The sequence below is a fragment of the Pelecanus crispus genome, chromosome 2 (genome assembly GCF_030463565.1).
Source record: "Pelecanus crispus isolate bPelCri1 chromosome 2, bPelCri1.pri, whole genome shotgun sequence".
In the NCBI taxonomy this organism is placed as follows: domain Eukaryota; kingdom Metazoa; phylum Chordata; class Aves; order Pelecaniformes; family Pelecanidae; genus Pelecanus; species Pelecanus crispus.
Window position 1 is genome coordinate 15803883 of NC_134644.1, and position 20543 is coordinate 15824425.

At 44.3% G+C, this 20543-nt stretch overlaps 1 protein-coding gene across 8 annotated transcripts in view; it reads left to right on the forward strand.

The window, feature by feature from the left end:
• Window positions 1-15939: 15939 nt before the first annotated feature.
• PARD3 (par-3 family cell polarity regulator) overlaps window positions 15940-20543 on the forward strand; it is a 462728-nt gene continuing 458124 nt past the window's right edge. For all 8 annotated transcript variants that reach the window (XM_075704957.1, XM_075704960.1, XM_075704958.1 and 5 more), the window contains exon 1: window positions 15940-16059. In XM_075704957.1, coding sequence (XP_075561072.1) covers window positions 15940-16059 — 120 coding nt within the window. The remainder of the gene's footprint in view (window positions 16060-20543) is intronic.

Sequence of the window (20543 nt, forward strand, 5' to 3'; positions counted from 1 at the left end):
TGCTCCTGGGCACACTGGTTCCAGGCTTCCTCTGGGGCCACGTTAGAGAAGGTGCTACGAGCGGCTGCCTCCTTAGCCTCAGGTTACATCTGCCTGCTCTACAACTACATTTTCTCGTCTTCTGTTTTGTTAACACGACAGCTCATTGGTGGAGGCTATTAAGAAATTATGGCTCCTCTGGCAGGACTCCGGCAGCAGCTGTACCAGTGGAGAGCTGCCTAAACTTATAAAACCAAATCAGATAGGAATGTCATCAGAGGAGAAAATCTTCCATGCCACTGACCAGGATCTTTCAAAGCATGAGTTTTTCAAACCCTTTTTTTTGAAATGGGGCAGCTCACCCAATATCTGTGGGTGCGGCTTATTCTGAGCTCCCTCTTCCTTGGGCATGAGCAACCCTTGGGGAAAACCCTTGCTCAGGGCTGGAGGGTTCGGCAGGCTGTGGAAGGAGGAGGACTCGCTGCCCTGAGCTTGTCCTACCATGCTGCTGTCAAGTTTCATACACCCAGGCTGTAAAATGGTTCTCGCTGAACTATTAGGCCGAAACATGGCCAGTTCTTCCTGTAGATTTACAGGAAGGAGCTAGAAATCTGAGTTTTGCATGCAGCCATACACCTTGGCATTTCTTCATGCCTCCGTTATATAAGAGCCTATATACCATTTTTATTAGCTTATATTTCACATAGCCTATGCATTTCATGTGTGTCCTATACAGTATATAAATGCAGTTCATACATTGCCCACAGCTTTAGTGTTGTTCGTTAGTACAAGGTTAAAGTCAGGCTCGTTTGCAGAACAGGTGGAGTAACTGTGCAAGTTACGGAGGCTTTCAGTAGCTTCAAGTTTGTGGTCTGTGGACCTCTGAGGTGCTACCACTAAAAAGTAGCAAGTAAAAAAAAAAAGCTCCTTATTGTCAATAGGCTTCAAACTTTTATGGGAGGGTCAGAAGACCCACTGTTACTTTTTTAGGGATCTACCTACTGAAAAGGATTGAAACCACCAAGCATAAGCTACCCTTAAGAAAGGTAAATGAACAGTGGGTATCAGACTGTCAAGCACAGATGGTCCACAAAGAGAAATGCCCAAGCAAGATGAAACAGTTTGTGCTGGTTTTGGCTGGGATAGAGTTAATTTTCTCCACAATAGCTAGTATGGGGCTATGTTTTGGATTTGCGCTGGAAACCGTGCTGATAACACAGGGATGCTTTCGTTACTGCTGAGCAGTGCTTACACAGAGTCCAGGCCTTCTCTGCTCCTCACCCCACCCCACCAGCGAGCTGGCTGGGGGTGCACAAGAGGCTGGGAGGGGACACAGCCAGGACAGCTGACCCCAGCTGACCAAAGGGATATTCCATACCACCCCAGATGGGACTTGAACCCACAATCCCTGGATTAATCCTAAATTTAAAATTGTTCTTTCTGTAGTAAAGCTCATGTAATTTTGTTGTCATTGAATTACAGAATAGAAAGAAATGAGGAAAATGCCTGGGGGCAAAGTACAATTTTGGTGATAAGCGATTTGGGACTATTAATAAAAAAAAAAAGTTTAGCGTGCCCACCTAAATATAAGTTCAGAAAATTAAATTTATTGCCTATTAACATACATTTTGACAAAGTTAGAAGTACGTACATGTAATTAACTGTCTTGGGGGTTTTATTTAAGTGACAATAATGAGACCTCCTATTTTGTAGCTTTCCTTTTAAGTTGTATCAGCGTGTCTGTACTTGAAAAATGTTAACAGTTAGTTGAAAAATCTTGCTATGATTGGCCAACTTTTTATAAGCTGCAACCTGATATCCAGTTTGAACATCTAGATAAATATTAACCACACTCAGGCAGTAAATCAATATTGTTTTGGGTTGTTTTTTTTTTTTCATTCTGTGACTAGCCTGACACAGGTAAGTCACTCAACCCTTTTTACCTATCTCTAAAATATACCTTCTCTCAACGGTTCACAAAAAGAATACTTTATACAGTGACCTGACAATTCCTCCAAGGCACAGTGCTACATGGCATGCAAGAGCGTCCATCTCCCAGCTGCTGTGAAAGAGCACAAGGGTTTTTCTTTCACAGAACCAATCATCATTACTCAAATTCATTTTTACAATACTGCAATACCGTTGCTATTACCTCTCTTCCTTCCTCCCCAGCAGGCCGCCATTTATCTCTACTTTGCTGAAAATGAACTTTCCATTTCCACCTTCCCTGTATCGCCTCGATACGCTCCACCTGCCCCTGACCCCCGCCTCTGAGCTCACTCACAGGCAGTGGTTGTGGTGGGCGGTCGTATTATTTCAAGCTCCTCAAGCTGGAAAACCTTGCCAGAGTGAATCACTTTGCCTTCTTATTACCGCAGTTAGATGCAAGCCGAAACTTGCCATTCACAAGGTAACTTTCATTTTGTTCCCCGCATTGTTTCTTTGCCCTTGGCTTCCAGAGCTGATTTTTTTTTTTCTCTTCTGGCAGCTCCACTTGGATCCAAAAATGGGCTGACTGAAGTAGTTACTCATCTTTTCAACTAACCTGAAAGCTGCCTGAATTCAGATTACTGCTTAGGATATTTACTATTTGCACAGTTATCTATATTTTAAACTTGCTGGACTCTTCTGGTTGACATGAACAGTCAAGTTCGGTGCTGTGGGTTATTTCACGGTCTGATGAGAAACTGGTGATGAAATCAGGTGTGTCTGTGGTACAGTCCTGTTTATTTATAATCAAAGCCTTGTTTTCCATTAGTATAGGGTAGATCTTAAGCAGCAGCAGTTTCTCAGATCTAAATCCTATTTCAGGCTCACTCAAGCCTATTTGTGAAGCTTTTTCTCAGGGTCATATATTTTTATGTTCTTCTAGCCCTTGTTCTCTCAGCTTTGTGAACTTCCCATCCCTCTTTAGACACATCAGACATTGCAAAATAATACTAAGGAAACTAATCCTTTTATACAGGTCTCTGTTTTGAGTGGTGACATACGTAATGGAAGCTGCTGGTCACACAGTGGGGTTGCAGCTTCTCTTTGTATTCAGCCCACCTGATTACAGATGTTAACATGGTCAGATGGGAAATCATTGCAGTGCCAGGGAGAGGTGGGAGCAGGCAGGTAGGAGAGACAAGGGGAGACCAAAATCTGTGTTCATGTTGCTTTTGACAGAAGAGTTTTGGCAAGAGAAACAGACGCCAAGTGGAAGAAGAAAACTGGTCCTATCAGAAAAAAGAGATACTTGAGATAATAGATTGGGATTTTGGGCAGGGTGGCATTCTGCAGTGTTTTCTCAAGGAGAGCTGTGCTTTACCAGGTCTCTTTCATCATCAGGTGAGAATAAAACAGACAAAAGCCTCTGAAAAATTACTGTTGAGAAAGTCTGCACTGGTGAAAGTTGGAAGCATGAATGGGATTAGGCAGCTCCAGGAACAAAGTACTGGACTCCAGAGGAATGTCTGCCCCAGGGAGGGCAGGACTGCCTGGATCTAGTTACTCCTTGGTAGGCAGTGTAATCCTCAGAGTAGATATTCAAATATGAATATAAGCCTGAGCCTCATCACTTGATGACGGTGAGCCAAATTTTCCTGCAGTGTGAAGGCAGAGCAGGCTCACAATGGATCCATTCCATTCCACCTTAGAGACTAGAGCTCAGCTGGAAATGTTGTATTACTCTTCAAGCTCTCTTGTAAGTCAAGGGTGTTGGGCTGAAGGCTTTGTCCCGGGCATACTTTTACTGAAAATGACCGCCAACGTTATCTGCTATGGCTGATGAAACCAGTAGCTCTGAAGTGTCTTATATTTCACGTAAGAAAAGCTTTGAGTGACAATCCCAAATAGAGCCAATGTCTGGGTGGTGGTGTTTGACCAGTGGAAGCTACAGAGCACAAAACCAATATATTCTCCTTCTGCCCTTAAATACAGTCCACAGAGTTCAACAAAATAAAAATATACTGCACTTCATGTATTTGTTTTAGGATTTCACTGCAATTGTTAAAATATTGTGGGGCAAGATAAGAAATTACTTATGTCTTTTAAACCCTATTTGGGTTTTAAATAACTGTCATGTCTCTGATTAGTAAGATAATACAATATGCATTTTTCCTAAGCATTTCCAGAGTCCATAAATGCTAAAAAAATATGTATTTGTCTCTGAGGAAGTACAGCACAGGGCTGTTCAGAGCTGAGTGTGTTTGTGCAGTGCTCTCCAATAACAAATTAATGGCTTCCCCTGTTTGATGCATAAGAAACCTTGTTAATTTGCTTAGTTGTGGTACCAAAGATATATTGAATAATTTTGCATACGTGGAAGTGCTGACTCCACAACAGAATAGGCAGACACCAGCCAAATGACGCTGTTAATCCTTTTGCCTATACAGTACCTCTTCCGTGAAGAGAAAACTTTGCCTAGTCATTAGTGCTGCAAAACAAGCGCACTAACGATGATTAAATCAAAACTCCCCAGTCAAACTAGCAACGGTGTTTTTCAGTAAGTTAGTGTAGGTACAAGGCACTACACAAGTAAAATCCGGAGCAATCTCTTCAATGTTTGATAAGTCTGGCACCTTTCACGATCACTAAAATTACCTCCCGTCTCCCACACACTAAGATGGTGCTTTACAATTAGTTCCACCAGTGCTGGTGAGAAAAAGTCTCCTGATGATGCTGACAACTGCAGCTGAGTTTATCCTTCAGTATTTACAGAGGCAAGGGTCAAATCCTGCCTGCTCCCACCTGTGCAGCCTCAGGGAAAGCCCTTGCTCAGCTGAAGCTTTTGGATATTTGGTTTTGTGTCCCTTCTGCAGGCACCGTGATTAAAGCGGAGCTTTAACTTTTCTTTAGAAGAAATGTGAGGCTAAGGGGGACAGTGGCTTGCTGCAGGGATGGTTATTTCTCAGCTCAGGTGATTAGTTGCAAGAAACATTTTGAGATGAGAAAACTGCCAGAGGAGAAAAAGGCTGTGTTAAAGTGGATGAACAGAAAGAGAAATCATGGTAGGGATGGGAAGACAGAGAGGCAACTTTAGTGAAAAGAAACTGCTTCAAGGGCTCTCGCATCCCTCAGTTGCGCATACGTTTGTCTTTGCATTAGGGATGAAAAGATTTTTTTAGTAAGCAGCTGTGAATTATTGAAGATATAATGGATATGTATATGCAAAGAGGAAACGCAAAAATAGAAAAAGAAAGGAATATCAATATTACATAAGCAATTCAGAAAATCTGAAAAAAGAAAGTCAAAGGGAATAGATGAAGTTAAGATCTGATGAAACAGAGAAACATGCAACTAGAAAAGTTAGAAAAAGTCATCATATCCTAAAAGCTTGAGACACTAAAAAAGGCAAGAAAGTATATTCAATGTATAAGAATTAAGAATGCAAGAAGATGCTATGAATACGAAGCTGTCCTGTAAAGATGGGCAGAATATATAAAATGTTTTTGTGATGAACTGCAGGAATTCAAAGATGTAGTCACCACAGCAGAAGAACAAGTTCAGATAATTGCTCTGTGCAAAACAGAGTGCCTGAAGTACAGAAGAAGGGTTAGATCTACACATGGTGGCTGTTTCTTGTCTGAAAAAAATCTTAACTAGGTGCGTCAGTAGAAAAGTCTGAACTAAGATGGAGAGGATGAGATCAGACTGAAACTTCTCAGAAAAAATCACTCCCTGCACACAGCTTTCTGGTGAGGCTGTTTATTTACTAGACTGCCAAATTGATACTGGCCGAGCAGCGGGCCTTGGGCAGGCATATAATTCAAAGCAAATATTAGGAAGTTAAATATTGGCATAAATCATGTAGAATCATAGAATCATTTAGGTTGGAAAAGACCCTTAAGATCATAGAGTCCAACCATAAACCTAACACTGCCAAGTCCCACTAAACCATGTCCCTAAGCACCACATCTACACATCTTTTAAATACCTCCAGGGATTGTGACTCAACCACTTCCCTGGGCAGCCTGTTCCAATGCTTGACAACCCTTTCCATGAAGAAATTTTTCCTAATATCCAACCTAAACCTCCCCTGGCACAACTTGAGGCTCATGCATAACACAACTCATACATAATGCATGAGCAGTCGCATTGGCTATCTTACCCTTACGATTTTGCCCATGCACACATACAGGCATTCAAATTAACCAGTTTGCTGTGAATGTTAAAACTTATGTGACTGAGCTATGTGTATTCAGTTCATTTTTTTTTTTGTTTAAAAAATATCAAATTATGTGCCAAATCTGTATCATAAATGTTTTACCAATTCTTTGATACCTCCTAGGTGTTCCAAGCACAGGTAAGGATCTCAGTGTGTGAAAACATGCAGAGATAGTCCCTTCCTTAAATGAAAAAAATGTAAAAACATTTAAGCCCCTTACAGACCATTGCTAACAGAAAAAAGATATGAAATTGTCCAAATTCTTTGCTTACAGTTATTCAGTCAGCAAAAAATAGAGCAAACCTCAGAGAATAGGCAACGCAGAGGTCAAGAATACACTAATAAAATATGCTAAAAATTCCTATTATATCTAAACCAGGCTGAGGTCTACAGATGGTAGGTGGTGAGAATTTAGTGTGTCAGAAAATGCGGATAGATAGATTTGGATAGATGACTCTCAAGCATTTTTAACACCTTCTCTTTTGCCTGAACCATGCAGTTGAAAGTTGTGTGGAAAGCTCCAGCCCAAACAGAGCCTGTCTAATGACTCCCTGTACTGCGGAAAGGAGCAGGGCTAAATATCAAAGTTATTAATCTTGGAAGACAAAACCAGACAGCCCTCACAGATAGGAGGGTGACTCACGAAACAGGCAGCCCAAAGCTGTGACTGGCGGCCGCTGTCTGTCCTGCCATGGACAAGGACAACTCAGCAACATGAAAAGCAGCTCTTGAACTGCTACGGTTTATTTGCCACGATTTTGAAGTATGTTGGCCATTTCAGGTTGCCTTCGGACACTGTGATCTAAACTGTAGTGATTCAGAGTGTGTCATCTGGCCATTTACAACATGAGGTCAGCAGCCTCCAGGAGTGAGGTGGAAAAAACCCCCGAGCAGAGTACACTGTTTCTCTCCAGCTTTAATGTTCCAGTGTCCATCGCAGCTGCACTTTGCAACAGTAAGAGCTGGAAAACATGGACTCCATCCACATCCCTGCTCAGTAGTTTTAGACTTTAAAATCTATTTCAGGTCAGAAAAGTATAGAGAAAGCAGCATTCAGTGCACTCTCATTTCTACCTGGAGTAGGTATTGGATTCTGTAAGAAAAAAGTCGGAAAACTTCAGCAGCGTATTGATAAATCTTGCAAGGAAGAAAACGCATTTGCAAAACCATGTGCCAAATGAATCACCTCTATCTACTATGTTATCAGTTTAACAGGTTAGCAAGAAATTGTTTTCCCTTATAGAAAATAGTTGTTTGACCCTGGTAGATTTTAATGATAGAACTCTTGCAACAGCCTATCTATAATTAAAGTCTTTGTCGGTTTCCCTGGATTTCAGGTGAGGTTGTGCATTTGTGATTTCTGTGGTGTCAGAAAGACAGCCAATTTTTCATTCCTTGAAAGTGGTTATAGTTTCTTCAGTTATAATGCACGTGCATACCAGTATTCTGTGTTTTACTTCCACTGTTTATTTTCCACTGCCTTTCTGTATTAAACAATATCGTATACTAGCTATTCACTGCACTTAAACTCATCTACTTGTGATATAATTTAAGTTCTGAATAACTTATTAGTAAGAAGTGGGTTTTTTTGTTGTGGTTTTTTTTTTTTTCCCAAAAGAGAAAATAAACTGTAGAAACTGTTTTTACTGAAGCACATATAATGCACATTTACCTCCATATGAGGGAATAGCTATTAAACCTGGGATAAACTGAAATCCTAGAACAGATGTCATGATGGATGTAACTGCAGTGTCAGCTGGATTAGTGTGGAGCCACAGTGTGAACTTCTGGCAAATGAGAAGGCTCCTGAGTTGGTAATTCCTCGGCAGCAGGAAGATCGGTAGAGCTAATCTTGTCTGTCTGATCTATCTGTTTTGGTTTGGGTGCCTGAGTTAATCTGGTCTAAATTCTGCTCTCAAATCTAAACACACAGCCCCTGCAGAAGGCAGCAGGACCTGTGCCCAGGTATGGTCCTGCAGAAGACCATTCTGTAATTTTAATGTGTAAGAAATCCTGCTTTCAAAATACGCTGCTAAGCGTTTCCTTGAGCCCTGGAATGTCAGTTGCTGAAGGGCCAGTGTAGAGGATGTCTCTTTGCCCAGTGAAACAAGATGAGACCCGAGTGAAGACTTTTTTTGGCATTGAGCAGTGGCTCTCAAGCTGCTCTGCTGCTGCTCTCCACAGAGACGCTCCTGTGTTGTGCTATAGGCCATGCATTAGTGTAGTCACCAACAGATTAAAAACCAAAAGGTGATCTTATCAAGTGATTTTGTTGCCACCAATTTCAGCTCTTCTTGCCTGTTGCATCTCGATGGACTTGATGTCCTACCTGTGCCAAGGCTAATCAGTTGGCTTTGTATTGGAGAAGACAACTTGGTTTTGATTTCAGATTTTAAGTCTTTGCAGACCAACTTAAGCTGTTTGGCTGCTTCTGTGAAGAATTAAAACATCCTTATGCTGTAAAACACTGCACTGAATTTTGGAAAACTTACTCATTTACTGTCATCTTTTCAGTCTTGAATAAAATAGATTACTGGCAGTATGTGACAATCTGTCATGTATTTTAGCTCATGGGGATTCTCCTATTTCATTTGAGCTTCTTTTTACTGATTTCAGCAGCTGCAAATACTTTTAAGGAACACAAGAGGAAGGGAAGGCAATAAAAGGATGTGAGATGAAAGGAGAAGTGTGATTGGGTATGGAAAAGAGAATAGAGAAAGAGGAGGAGGAGGAGAAAGATGATTTTGAGGTTCATAAAGGAACATGGGAGAAAGCAAAGAGTCAAACAGATCATATGTCACCTCTCTCCGATTCTTTTTTTATTTCATCTTCTCTAAGTAAGCCAAGACCACTCTTAAAAGCAGTGTCCAAATTTCAGCTGCCTGCTTTTGCCCCTTTCCTCTTTAAAGGGAGCTACAGATGTTCAGAAGTACTCAAGTCTGGTCATAGCGTGTATCTGGAATTTTTTTTTGGAAGATGTCAGAGTAGTTTTGCAGCAGCAGTGAAGGTGACCACGTGTATCCTGGTCACACTCCCTACAAAGAATCGTGTAATTCATTCCCTGCTGATCCTTCACGCTTTGACACTTGTCTACTGGCCTGTCCACTAGAAAAGGTGTTCTGCAGGTGCTACGGGACTTTGCCTGGGAGCAAATATTTATACAGGAGTGACAGATAGCATGTGTTTTCAGCACGAGTAGCAGGAGTGCATTTAACTCCATGTGTAACAGGGATGAATGTGTTCCAAGTGCATGTCTGCATTTATATCCCTCTAAATTCCTGTGCAAATTGGAAAGTCTGGTGCAATATCCTTACCCCATGCAGTCCTCCCTGTTACCGTTGACACAGGGAGAAGCTGAGGAAAGGATGTATTTCCCTTTATGCTTTATCAATATTTTCCTGCAATCATCACGTAACTTGTTATCGAAAGCTGTGTCACTATCCCATTTGCTTTCAGCCCAACAACGGTGAGAACAGGGTGAGAAATTAAACAGGGAACCCTAAAGAGGAACACCAGCTGAGAAATATATTCTTAATATGTTTATAAACCACATGAATAATTATTCATGTACGGTGGAATATATGTACTATCATGTTTTGATAGGCCTTTTGACTAACATACCCTGTGGGTGTTCCTCTTCATGTCACAGGAAGGTATTTTTTTAGGAATGCTCATCAATAGATAAAGCCTGATTGTGGCAAATAATTTGGCATAGCTTCTCTTCAGCAAATGGGTTCCTCTGACAGTATCTGAATTAGTTCCAGCTCTGGCAAGTACTTGACAAACAGAGCCCAGTACTGTAGCTCTGTGTTGATATTGTTTATTCATTATTTCAGTAGGGTAGATAAGGCCCTAGGGCCCGATCCAAAGCCCACAGAAGTCAGTGAAAAGACTCCACAAGCCTTTTTAGTGGCTGGAATCCTGTATTCTGTGTTTCAGAGCTTGGAAATCTGTGCCAGGAACTTCATCAATAACTGAAAAGCTGGAAGAAAAGCGAAGAGCAAACTTGTGGACAGGGAGAAAGAAGGAAAGGAGAATGAAAACACCCAGTAAATTCTCAGTAGAGACAAAATGTCTCCAAGTAGCTTTTGTAGGTGAAGACTGAAAAGATAAGTAACTTCTGATATTTTTAGGAAAGCACCAAGTTTCTAAAAGCCTTAGGACAAAATTAAAATGAACATCCTAGGGTCTTAAAATAATTTATTCTACAAGTGCCTTGTAGTTCAGTCTTCTGTAAATGAACCACATCCACCTTGATTTGTTGTGGTGGCCATAAGTCCCTCAAGTCCTACTATTTTTAACAGCTTTATTTTTACAGTTTTTAGTGATAATTGCTGGTAATTGAAAAGTTGGTAAAAACTTAATTTTACTAATGATATGTTTATATCAATAAACAATGTTTATTGTGTTCAATATTATAGGGATAGGCAGCAATGACCCCTCTACTTAGATTATCTAGTATTTTTTATGCTGAAAAATGTTGTGATTATTTTTTAATTTGATAGTTGTTGTTGGGAAGCTCTGATGACTGAATGTCTGGAGCTGCCCTTTGAAATTGGTCAGGGATAAAATTCCAAATCTGTAAAAGTGCTTTTCCTTTGTCCTGTGAAATTCTGTTAGGATTTTTTGGTCTCAACTGCTGGCACTCACTATTTCCCTTCTTCCTTTTCCTTTTCCCTGGAAAGCTTGCTGAAACCATAACTGTTGGTGGACTTTGGGGATAGCTGGGCTCACATCCCCAAAGCAAATGCATCGGTCACACTAGTGTGGCTGGAGTCTGCAGAACAGCTTCAGTGGAAGGCCATGAGAGAAGTTGGCAGATCATTCTCCTCCCAGCACAATCTCTCTGGTGGCTGTGGACTCTCCCATGGCCCTAAGGGCAAATAAAGAATGGCTGGCTTCAACATCTGATTTAGAAACATGTTTGCAGTACCGGGACATTCAGAACTTTACATGTATTATTATGTGAATATAATTCTATTCAGCTCATAGCGTACAGTGTGTGGTACAAGAGCTGGAGCTGGGGAAAGCTAGTTGCGTGAATGTTTTCCTTACAACAATTCCTAGCTCTGGGTATAGGTCCATAGCATCCTTGGCATACACAAAGACTGTTCGGGTATCTCCCAGCAGTGCCCCCTTCTGTGCTCTGGAGACCCCCAGTATCTTCACTCCTCCTGTATAGGTCATGTTTTTCACTTTTTTGACCTCTAACAATTCTGCTTCCTTTCCTGTGGATTACCTCCAAGTGTGCGCACCAAAAGGTGACTCGATATTCTCGCTCCGGCCTTCCCAATTCTCAGCACAATGAAGCCATTACTTGATATATCTTAGAGAAAGCACTCTCATTTAAACAGTTTGATGATGATTGAAAACCACCAGAGAATTATTAAGAAAACTATTAAAAACACTTGAACATAATTCTTTTAAAAAGTAGCATAAGACCAATATAGATACAGACAAAAAAGTATTAAATTCACCTCTTTAACTGTAACCTTTTCACTACTTGAAATTGCTTGAGGCATAGGTTGGGGCCCCTGGAAAGGTCAACAGCCTTGTGGCTTTTCCTCAAAATTGTGGATTCTTCTTTGCTGCACTTTCTTCCTTCTATTGTACCACAAAGAAAGTTCTTCTTGTCTTCCCAAACTTTGTGCACCTGCATCTCCTAAATCTGACATTAAGACCTGTATGATTCTATAACTACTTTTTAATGATTTGAGGACTTTCCATTCCCCAAATCCCAGCCTCTTTTGAGAAGTCGTAGAAAATAATTTTTTATCCAGCCTCATTTTTTTTCCAGGCCAGAGCTAGCCACAATTACTTAATAAGCTTTAATGATTGCCTCATTCATAAAACAAGATGTTAGGAACCGTTGCCTTGCTCCTTTGTGGAAGTACCGTAAGTATGTAGGAAAACATCAGAAAAATATAATGGCAGAGAAGTCAACCCACTCCTGTAGTTAAAACATTATCCATAGAAAGATCTCAAATAGTCACAGGCTGTTTGATTTGATAAGATTAGAGACTCAGAGTAAAATGTAAGTGATTTAGAACTTTAAAAGTCAATTTTTGAAGGTATGAAAAACAAGTTAAGGCTTTACCTAATAACTGAGCAGGAGGAGAGTTACGGCAGGTTGGTATCTTAAATCATCAAAACCTAATAGTGTTTGGTATATTGCCTAAGTAATTTTTGCAAATGGCACTTTGAACACATATCAGGTGCAAGAGTTTAATTTTTTTTTGTCTGCTTCACATAACTTAGCTATCCCTTTTTTTTTTTTTTTTTTAAACTTTGACTTCCATATGATTTTGATAACTTTTTTTTAACTTTACTTCTTTGAGGAATAACATTGCTCTTCAGTTTGACACTGGTCTTTCCGCAGTTCTGAATTAACTCTACCTGGCTTAAGGAAAAATCTATATTTAAAATTGTGTGAACTTCAAACATACTGTGCACTGAGTCAGTGTTTTCTTGTCAGACCAGGGAATATCTGTATGCCACGAACAGACTACTAAACCTGAACACCTACAGAATTACTCCAGAAGAATTCTTTCATCTAGAGTATGAAGGCAGGATAAACTGTGGAATAGTTCTGGAAATCAGCAATGTTCCACTGCGTGAATAGTTTTAACATTCAGATAAAACTGACTTTTGGTAATCTGCATTACATTGCAAGATTTTCACTCCCTGCATGTTTGCAGTGCCTACACAGGGGATTTCAACCTGGTGGCCATTTTGAACAGAACTTGAATATTAATCATGAGTAATCGCAAGCTCTCATTCTCTCCATCCCATGCTCCATCTCCTACTTCTCCCTGCCAGACAGATAATTGCCCCTTCACGGAAATCTTCCAACAATGTACCGGCTAACAAATGAATTGTCAGGTTCTACGGTATTTTAGCCCAGAAAAGCTCAACAACCAGAACTATATATATGCCACCCATATTGCAACGTGGTGTCTTCTCATTAGGTACATAGAAAGTAGTTGTAACTTTTGTAAACTAGCAACTCTTGCCAATTTTTCACCTGATTAGTATAATCCTTTTCTCATAATCTCTTATAATAATGTTTTATACTTGGTTTATCTTGCATAATTAGCTCTTGGACAATCTCACAGGCTCGTTATTTTTGTTTATTAAAGCTCATTCTTCATTCTAAGACATCAACAAACACTGTACTTGGTAAATTGTATCCAAAACGTTTTCAGAATGATATATGTATAACTTGTGTGTGTGTATCTAGTGGAAAAGAAATTCAAATCTCAGAGGTCCTTGTTCCTGTTAGTACTATCACTATTCATGCATGAGTCTTTAAGTTTTGGCTTCAAATCAGATCCCAGGATAAACTTGTTTTCTTTGTACTTCACTACTGAAGTTTCCCGTTTTACTTATTTCATAGAAAAACTGTCAATATTTCTTTATAAACTGTTTTATGTTTTTTTTTCCAGGAGACTGTTAGAACAGCTGGGAAAACTGCCAAGAAACTTGCTAAAGACAGTAAGAGCAGGAATTAAATCACAGAAAAACATGAAAAACCTGTAGCAGTGTCTGAACAGTGAAATAATTACTGTCGACCAGCAACTGTATCTAATAATAAGCTTTATAGCAGTGTGGTAAAGTTCCTGATATGCAACATTGTGTTTCAGCAGATAAATGCAAATGACAGCTGAAGTATAATGTTGAACATAACAAAGTCTATGACACTCTAAAATTGCTTGTTAAAGACAGTCTTGGAAGACTGTCTGTTGACTTCACATTTTTACAGCTTTTTCTACAAGTTTCTCAGGTGATGTCTATTAAACTGAGGATTTATACCTCTTTCATCCTCTCAGTATGTTCCCAGCAGCTCTTATGATCACCTAGAAAGTACAGAAACAGCAGGTTAATGGAAATTTTCAACATTTTCCAACAATTAATTTGATGAGCTACAGCCATAAAAATGTCGAGTGTGCTCAGTTGTCTCAGTTATGAGCTGTAAACTGTTTACTCCAGTTTTATTTTATTTCTATCTCTCTGAACTCCTGCATGCTGCCTTTTTATTCCACTCAAGTGAACACTGGGGATATGATAAAATATTATAACGTGGCAGGTGTGCTTGTTTCCTGCTTTAAGGCAGATGTACCGTTTCTCATATAGAATTCAGATCCTATCTATGTTATTAGTTCAGGTAACTCAGGTGGGTGATGGTAATAAAATTACATCTAAGCTTAGAATTATCTGTAGGTCAACAGGAGGACTTCTTCATCTTTGATCTTGTGAGGGTCCCAAAGCTTTCCAAAACCGCAATTAGTGGAAAAAATTCTACAGATTTCAGTGAAATTGGACCAGATGCTCATGGGGCCAAACTGATATAATCCGATTCCTCCATTTTCTTCGCTGGAAACTGCTAACTAGAATGCAAAGGGTTTGGGATGCCATTCTCACCTTACCCTTGACCTAACCGGGCAATAATTTCACCTTTGATGTTTTAAGAATACCATTAATTCTGCTCCTTAACTGTGTACCTACTAAACCACAGACAGCGTTGCCATTCGGACCAGGTTTGAAGTTCTTAAAGTTACTAATATATCACTACGGGAACACGAGTGGATTGCCAGCGGAGAGAGCTGCCGGGCAGGGAGCACAGGAGGACGGGCGCTGAGGTGCCTGTGTAGTAGCAGGAGGGAGTTGGTGCTGTGCGCTACGAAGCTTACTTGAACTTCTTGTGTCCAGTACCACATATAAGCTCGGGGAGGGGGGAAAAAAAGCTTCCCCCCCCCCCCGCCTTTCAAACTTTGCCTTCACTCTGCAGTTACTTTGAATTTTTTCACTGTTTCTGACTGAAAAAAATGTGTTGTCACACTGAATGTCCAGCGAACTGCGCAACTCCATTGTCCTCAGCGAAACCCATGAAAAATGTGAGTGATGCCCGTGAAACCCTTTGGCTGCTGATGGCTTTGGGCAGGAGACTGCATGGATGCCGACCTTAGGGACGACGCGGCAGTGGCGGCTCCGTGTCGCTCCTGCCGCGCTAACACAGAGCCGGAGCAGCGGGAAGGCAGCCGGTGCCGCCGGCCCTCCCCGAGCACCGGGAGGGAGCTCCCGCTTCCAGCAGCCCGCGTTCCCCCCGGTTCGCCGTCTCGCTTTCCTCGTACTCGCCTGTTCGCGGCAGAGCGGCAGCCCCGAGAAGGGGCCGCAAGCGGCGCCCGTCCGCCCCCCGGGCGCCCCGGCCGAGGGTTCGCGGGCTCCTTCCGCCGGTTCGGCCCCGGGTCCGCGGCCGGGGGCCCCGGCAGGGCGGAGCGAGGTGGAGGCCGCCGCTCCTGCCGGGGCTCGCTTCGGGCACCCCCCCCGCCCCGACCAAGCGCCGGGCAGGCCGCGCTGCCGCCGGGTGCCCGCTCCCGGCCGGGACCGGCGCCTCCCCCCGCCCCGCTGCACCGCCCGGCCGCCCCCGCCGGCTGCCCCCGCCCCGCTGCACCGCCCCGCGCCGCCGGAGCGCGGAGGCAGCGCCGCCGCCGCCGCCCCGCCCGCCGCCGCTGCGCGCCGGGGCAGGCGCCGAGCAGGTGGCCGCAGGCAGCGGGCAGCGCCGCGGCATGTGAGCGGCCCCGGCTCGGCCGCGCTCCCCGGGCAGGCAGCACCGGCCCCCCCTGCCCTGCCCTGCCCTCGCCGGGCCGGCCGCGGAGGCAGGGCGCCCGCAGCGGCAGCCCGGCGGCGGCCCAGGGCTGAGCGCCGCGCCGCGCCCCGCCGGGGGGCGGCCGTGGCGGAGGGCGGAGAGGAGGAGGAGGAGGAGGAAGGCTGCGCGGGGCCGGAGGGACGCGGGAGCCCCCCGGCCGCGCAGGATGAAAGTCACCGTGTGCTTCGGGCGGACGCGGGTGGTCGTGCCCTGCGGGGACGGGAACATGAAAGTTTTCAGCCTGATCCAGCAAGCGGTGACCCGGTACAAGAAGGCGATCGCCAAGGTGAGGGGCGCGGGGAGCGGCGCCCGCGATCAATATGGCGCTTCCCGGAGCGGGGAGGGAAGCGAGGGGGAAAGTCCGGGCTGCCCCGCCGGGGCGGCGGGAGCGGGGCCGGGGGCGGCCGGCGGCGGAGCAGCCCTGCGGGGATCCGGGGAGCGTGCGGCCGGCGCCGCCGAGGGGAGCGGGGGGGGGGGGGGCGCGGCGGGGCGGGGGGCCGGCCCCTGCGCGGCGGCCAGCGCGGCTCCCCGCGGGCGCCTGGCGGGCCTCGGCCCTTTGTTCGCCGGTGCCTGGCGGCGAGGCGGCGGCCCCCGGGGCCGGCGGGGCGGGGGGCGCCCGAGCCCGGCCGGGAAAGGGGCGCGGGGGGCCGGCGCTGCCCCGGGGCTGGGCGGCGGGGCCGAGGCGCCGCGGGGCGGGCGGGAGCCGCGGCGGAGGGCTGGAAATCCAGCCCCAGGCTTCCCGGCCCTCCAGGCCCGGCGGGGAGGGCGGTGGGAGGGGAGCCCGCCGCAGGGGCGTCCGGCGGTGCCCCGCGGGCCGCCCCCCCCCCCCGCGCCGGGCCGGGGTCCGGGGGGGCCGCAGCGGCGCGGCCGCCCGCGCAGCCTCCGCGCCTGCCCCGCTGCGGGCGGCTCTGGGGGAGGCGCCGCCTGTGCCTGAGGCGGCCGCGGTGCCCCGGGGCGCGGGGAGCGCCGGCCCGGCCCGGCCCGGCCCGCGGCGGGGCTGATCCCGAGTGCCGCCTGCGCTCCCTCGGCCCCATGTTGAAATCCCTGGCTGTGGGTGTGCGGGCGGTTGCACGCTTGGCTTTCCCTCCACAGGCGGCTTGTTGGGCTTTGTATTTTTCTTTCCTTTTTTCCTCCCCCCGCCCCCTCCCCCCGGTACTTTCTTCTTGTTGCTGCAAACTTCTTTTTAATCAACTGGTTTGTTGGGACCGTATGACCGTCTTTGGCTGAGAACTTGAGCAGCGCCCTTCCCCTCTGCTCTGCCTGGTCCATCCCAGCAGCTGAGTGCGCTTTTTCCCCTTAGTCCTTCTGACATGCTTCACGCTTCTGAACCTGGAAGTTTTGCTTTGGCGAATGCTGACTCCCAGGATCGTCGAAACCTGCAGCAGAAGGGATAGCATGAACAGTATATTGATTGGTTTTAAGTGACTTGCAAGGAAATTTTTCAGATCAGTTTTCTCAGAATTACAGTTGCTGGGAGGAGAAAAGTAACTGAGGTTCCCATCACCTTCACACTGGATTCCTGAAGAACATGGTTTTGGAGAGAACAAATGCATTCTCTCAATTTTTATTAGTCCTCTTGTAACACAGTTGTGATTCTGGCTGGAAAAAGAGTAAAACGATTCACTAGGGTATGGCCGTGGCTGCGTACCAGCTGTTATTTATATACGGCAGTTAATGCATATGGCAATCTACCTGCATATAGGAGGCAGTGGCCAAAAGTACCTTTCTGGTTAAGGTAAGCTAGTGGACAGTAAAGTGCGTCCCTTGGGGGAGCACTGAATGCCTCATGGGGCCATTTGGATCAGAAGTGTTTGCAGAATTTGTTCATCAGTGTTACAACATTAATAGAATTAATTATTTTGCCGTGTTGTGTTCCAAAAGTGTGGCCCGTGTAACTCGCATGGCACTGGACTGCGTCCTGGCTTCCAACTGTTACATTGCATTAAGGGATGGCAATTACATTCTGCAGTATAATGTTAAGCCTGGAAGTGATTGCACAGTAGCGAGCGCAGGAGAAACACGTGCAGTCACCTGTTAGAGGTTACATGATTGCAAATGGTGTGGGTTTGTTCAGGAAAGAAGTGGCCCACCTGTGGAAACATGAAAAAATCAAAATGTAACTCTTTGTCAAACGTGCCAAGGTATTTACTAAAAAGACAGTTTGCAGAGGTGCAGCCAGACTTTGACGGGCCCCTAGTCCCCGAAGCTCCTGATCCTGGGTTTAAAATGACATGGTGGTTTTATTCATTAGTATTTATATGGTGGTTATGCTATATGCCACTGGTATGGACTTGAGGTAGCTGTAACTACTGAGATTGTTTCTATTATATGGAAATACTCTGGTTGAAAACACAGTAGCAGAGTCCGTGGGCTTTCTCCGAGTGTTTTATACAGTCACTATCAAACCTTGCTCTTAACTTAAATTTCCTGAAGATTTTCCATGGCGATGTTTAGGTAGTAAGGAGGGGGATCCTCAGTGTCTCATAACTAAACGTATAGTGCTGTTTGCTGTGCTCGCTGTAGAGTAACATAGTAATTTTATGGTTTCAATGGCAGAATTTCATCATTACTGTCTTTTTATAGCAGTTAGGTGGTTTCTTTCTATGCTAGTGTAGCAGATGAGCAAATCTTTACTTCAGAAAGAGACAAGAGAGGGGACAAATAATTCCTAAACTGAGAGGATGAAAGTATGTGTGCGCATACAAACGTACAATCTGGCAGCTGGTATCAAGCTGACACTGAAGTCTGCTTCACCACCGCTGTGCTGTTACAGAAAAAAACCGTATCTGGTGGAAGATTATTCAAAATATTTGAATTAAATTTATGGTTTTCATACTTACAGGAAAACCAGCATTTCTCATCCTGCAAAAATGTGTGTGTCTGCTGCATGCAGCAGCTCCTTCAGGAGAACTCCTTGAAGCCTCTGAGCTGTCAGCCCTTCTCGGATTACCTCCCACTTTGTCATGGTTTCCAGGTTGTGATTAGCAATAAGGGATCTGCATGGCGAGCACTTCTGATGTACCTGTGCGATCGTGGTGAGGCAGCCTGGCATCATGCTTGCGGAGCGCCAGGAGCGAGTAACTTCGAATTTTGACTTTGGCTTGAATTTTTCTGACTTGGTATTATTTAGGTTGAATAGATATGGTGAGAATGAAAAAAATACTTATGGAAAATAACCCAGATAATAGTAAGGTTCTCCTCCCTGTGAAATTTTAGGACTTAAAAAGCGTATGGATAACATACCTAGTTATGGCAGTTACTTCTGGATGCAGTTGTCTTCGATTAGGATTTGTAAATCTCAGAAAATTCATTATGGATTAACACTGCTGTCAATACTAAATCTTTAAGTGTGGCAGAAGTTATTAATATGACAGGCTGTGCTTGAAGGCTGGCCTGTGTAGTGTGTATAGGAAATCTTTCTGCTTTTGTTCCAAAAGAAGCTTTGGGTCTGAAACGTGATCCATTTTTCTGCAAGTTGTGTTTGTGGTGAATGAACAAGCAAATGATAAGAGGCGTTTGAAAAGTCCACCTTGTCCAGGCAACTGGAGTCAGCAAAAATTGAACAAGCTTATTGAAACCTTGTTTGTGTGCTGGCACGCTAATGATGCTCAGTTTGTGTGGCTGGACCGGCGCAGCCTCTGGCATGATTTCTGAGTGAGTGCTACATGAGTGCAGTTTGGGCAGGGGGGCAACTGCCCTGAGAAGTGGTAGGTGTGTTTCCAAATGCTGCTGGTCAGGGGCTGTGCAGGTTTTGTGTTGATGTAGTTCTGCTCATGGCTTCCTAGCAATTAATTTGATGATTAAAAAAATGCTGGTGAGAAAGTAAGAGGTGGTGGTGGGGGGAAGTCAGCCACACCTGACTGGCTTAACGTTAAGGGCGAGAGATGATGGGCTGCCCTGAAAGGGAGCAGACAGAAAGGCAGTTGAGATGAAACGTGTTTATCAAATGGTTGGCTATAACCTAGCGTTAAAGGGTGGAAAACTTTCATAAAAATTATGTATCCAGTAACTTTTTATCAAAAAGAATTAGTTCTGCATCCTGTGCCTTTGGTTTGATCTGGTTGTAGTCAGAGACCTTTTTGACTTTTTTTGGTGGCTTTTGACTGTCACCATAATCTTTGTGTGCTTTGGGTTTTTTGGGATATCGTAAGCATTTCACCTTTTATCTTCTTTTTCTTGCAAATATAAATAAGCATGTATAGGTAATGGGTAGGGGTTTTTTTTTTTAAATTTTTAGTGTTACTCTCTTGTCTTTGAGTGATGTAAATGGGCATGGCAAACAATATGAAACAGGAAATCATACATTTACAGGAGTTGTTCAGTCTCATGTTCAATCCCTATAGGGATCACCCAGTCTCTGTGATAGTTCAGTCTGATGTCCTGCATTTCATGAGCTTGTAGTAGTGTTTCTAGAGCCTGTGTATAACCCCGAGTTTTCTAGTTAAAATAAGTAAATTAATGGTTTTCCTGCTGAATCAGGAAGATTGTAGGAGGACTCTTTTGAGACACCTTTCCCCTCCCCCTCACCAAATCCTGTGGGAGATTAAGTGTTCGGGGGTTTGTGGTGTTGTATGCAACAATGCTTGAAGTGTTAATTTAAAAACTGTGGGACGTTAATATTTGTGAAAAGAAATTGCAATCTGCTCTTTGATAGCGTTTGAAGGCAGTTGCTGATAAGAGACCTGAACTCAAGGGAAGTTGGCTGTGTAAGCAAAGGTAACAGGTGTCAAATGACCATATTCTTGCTTAATTTGTACGTAGGAAGCTTAG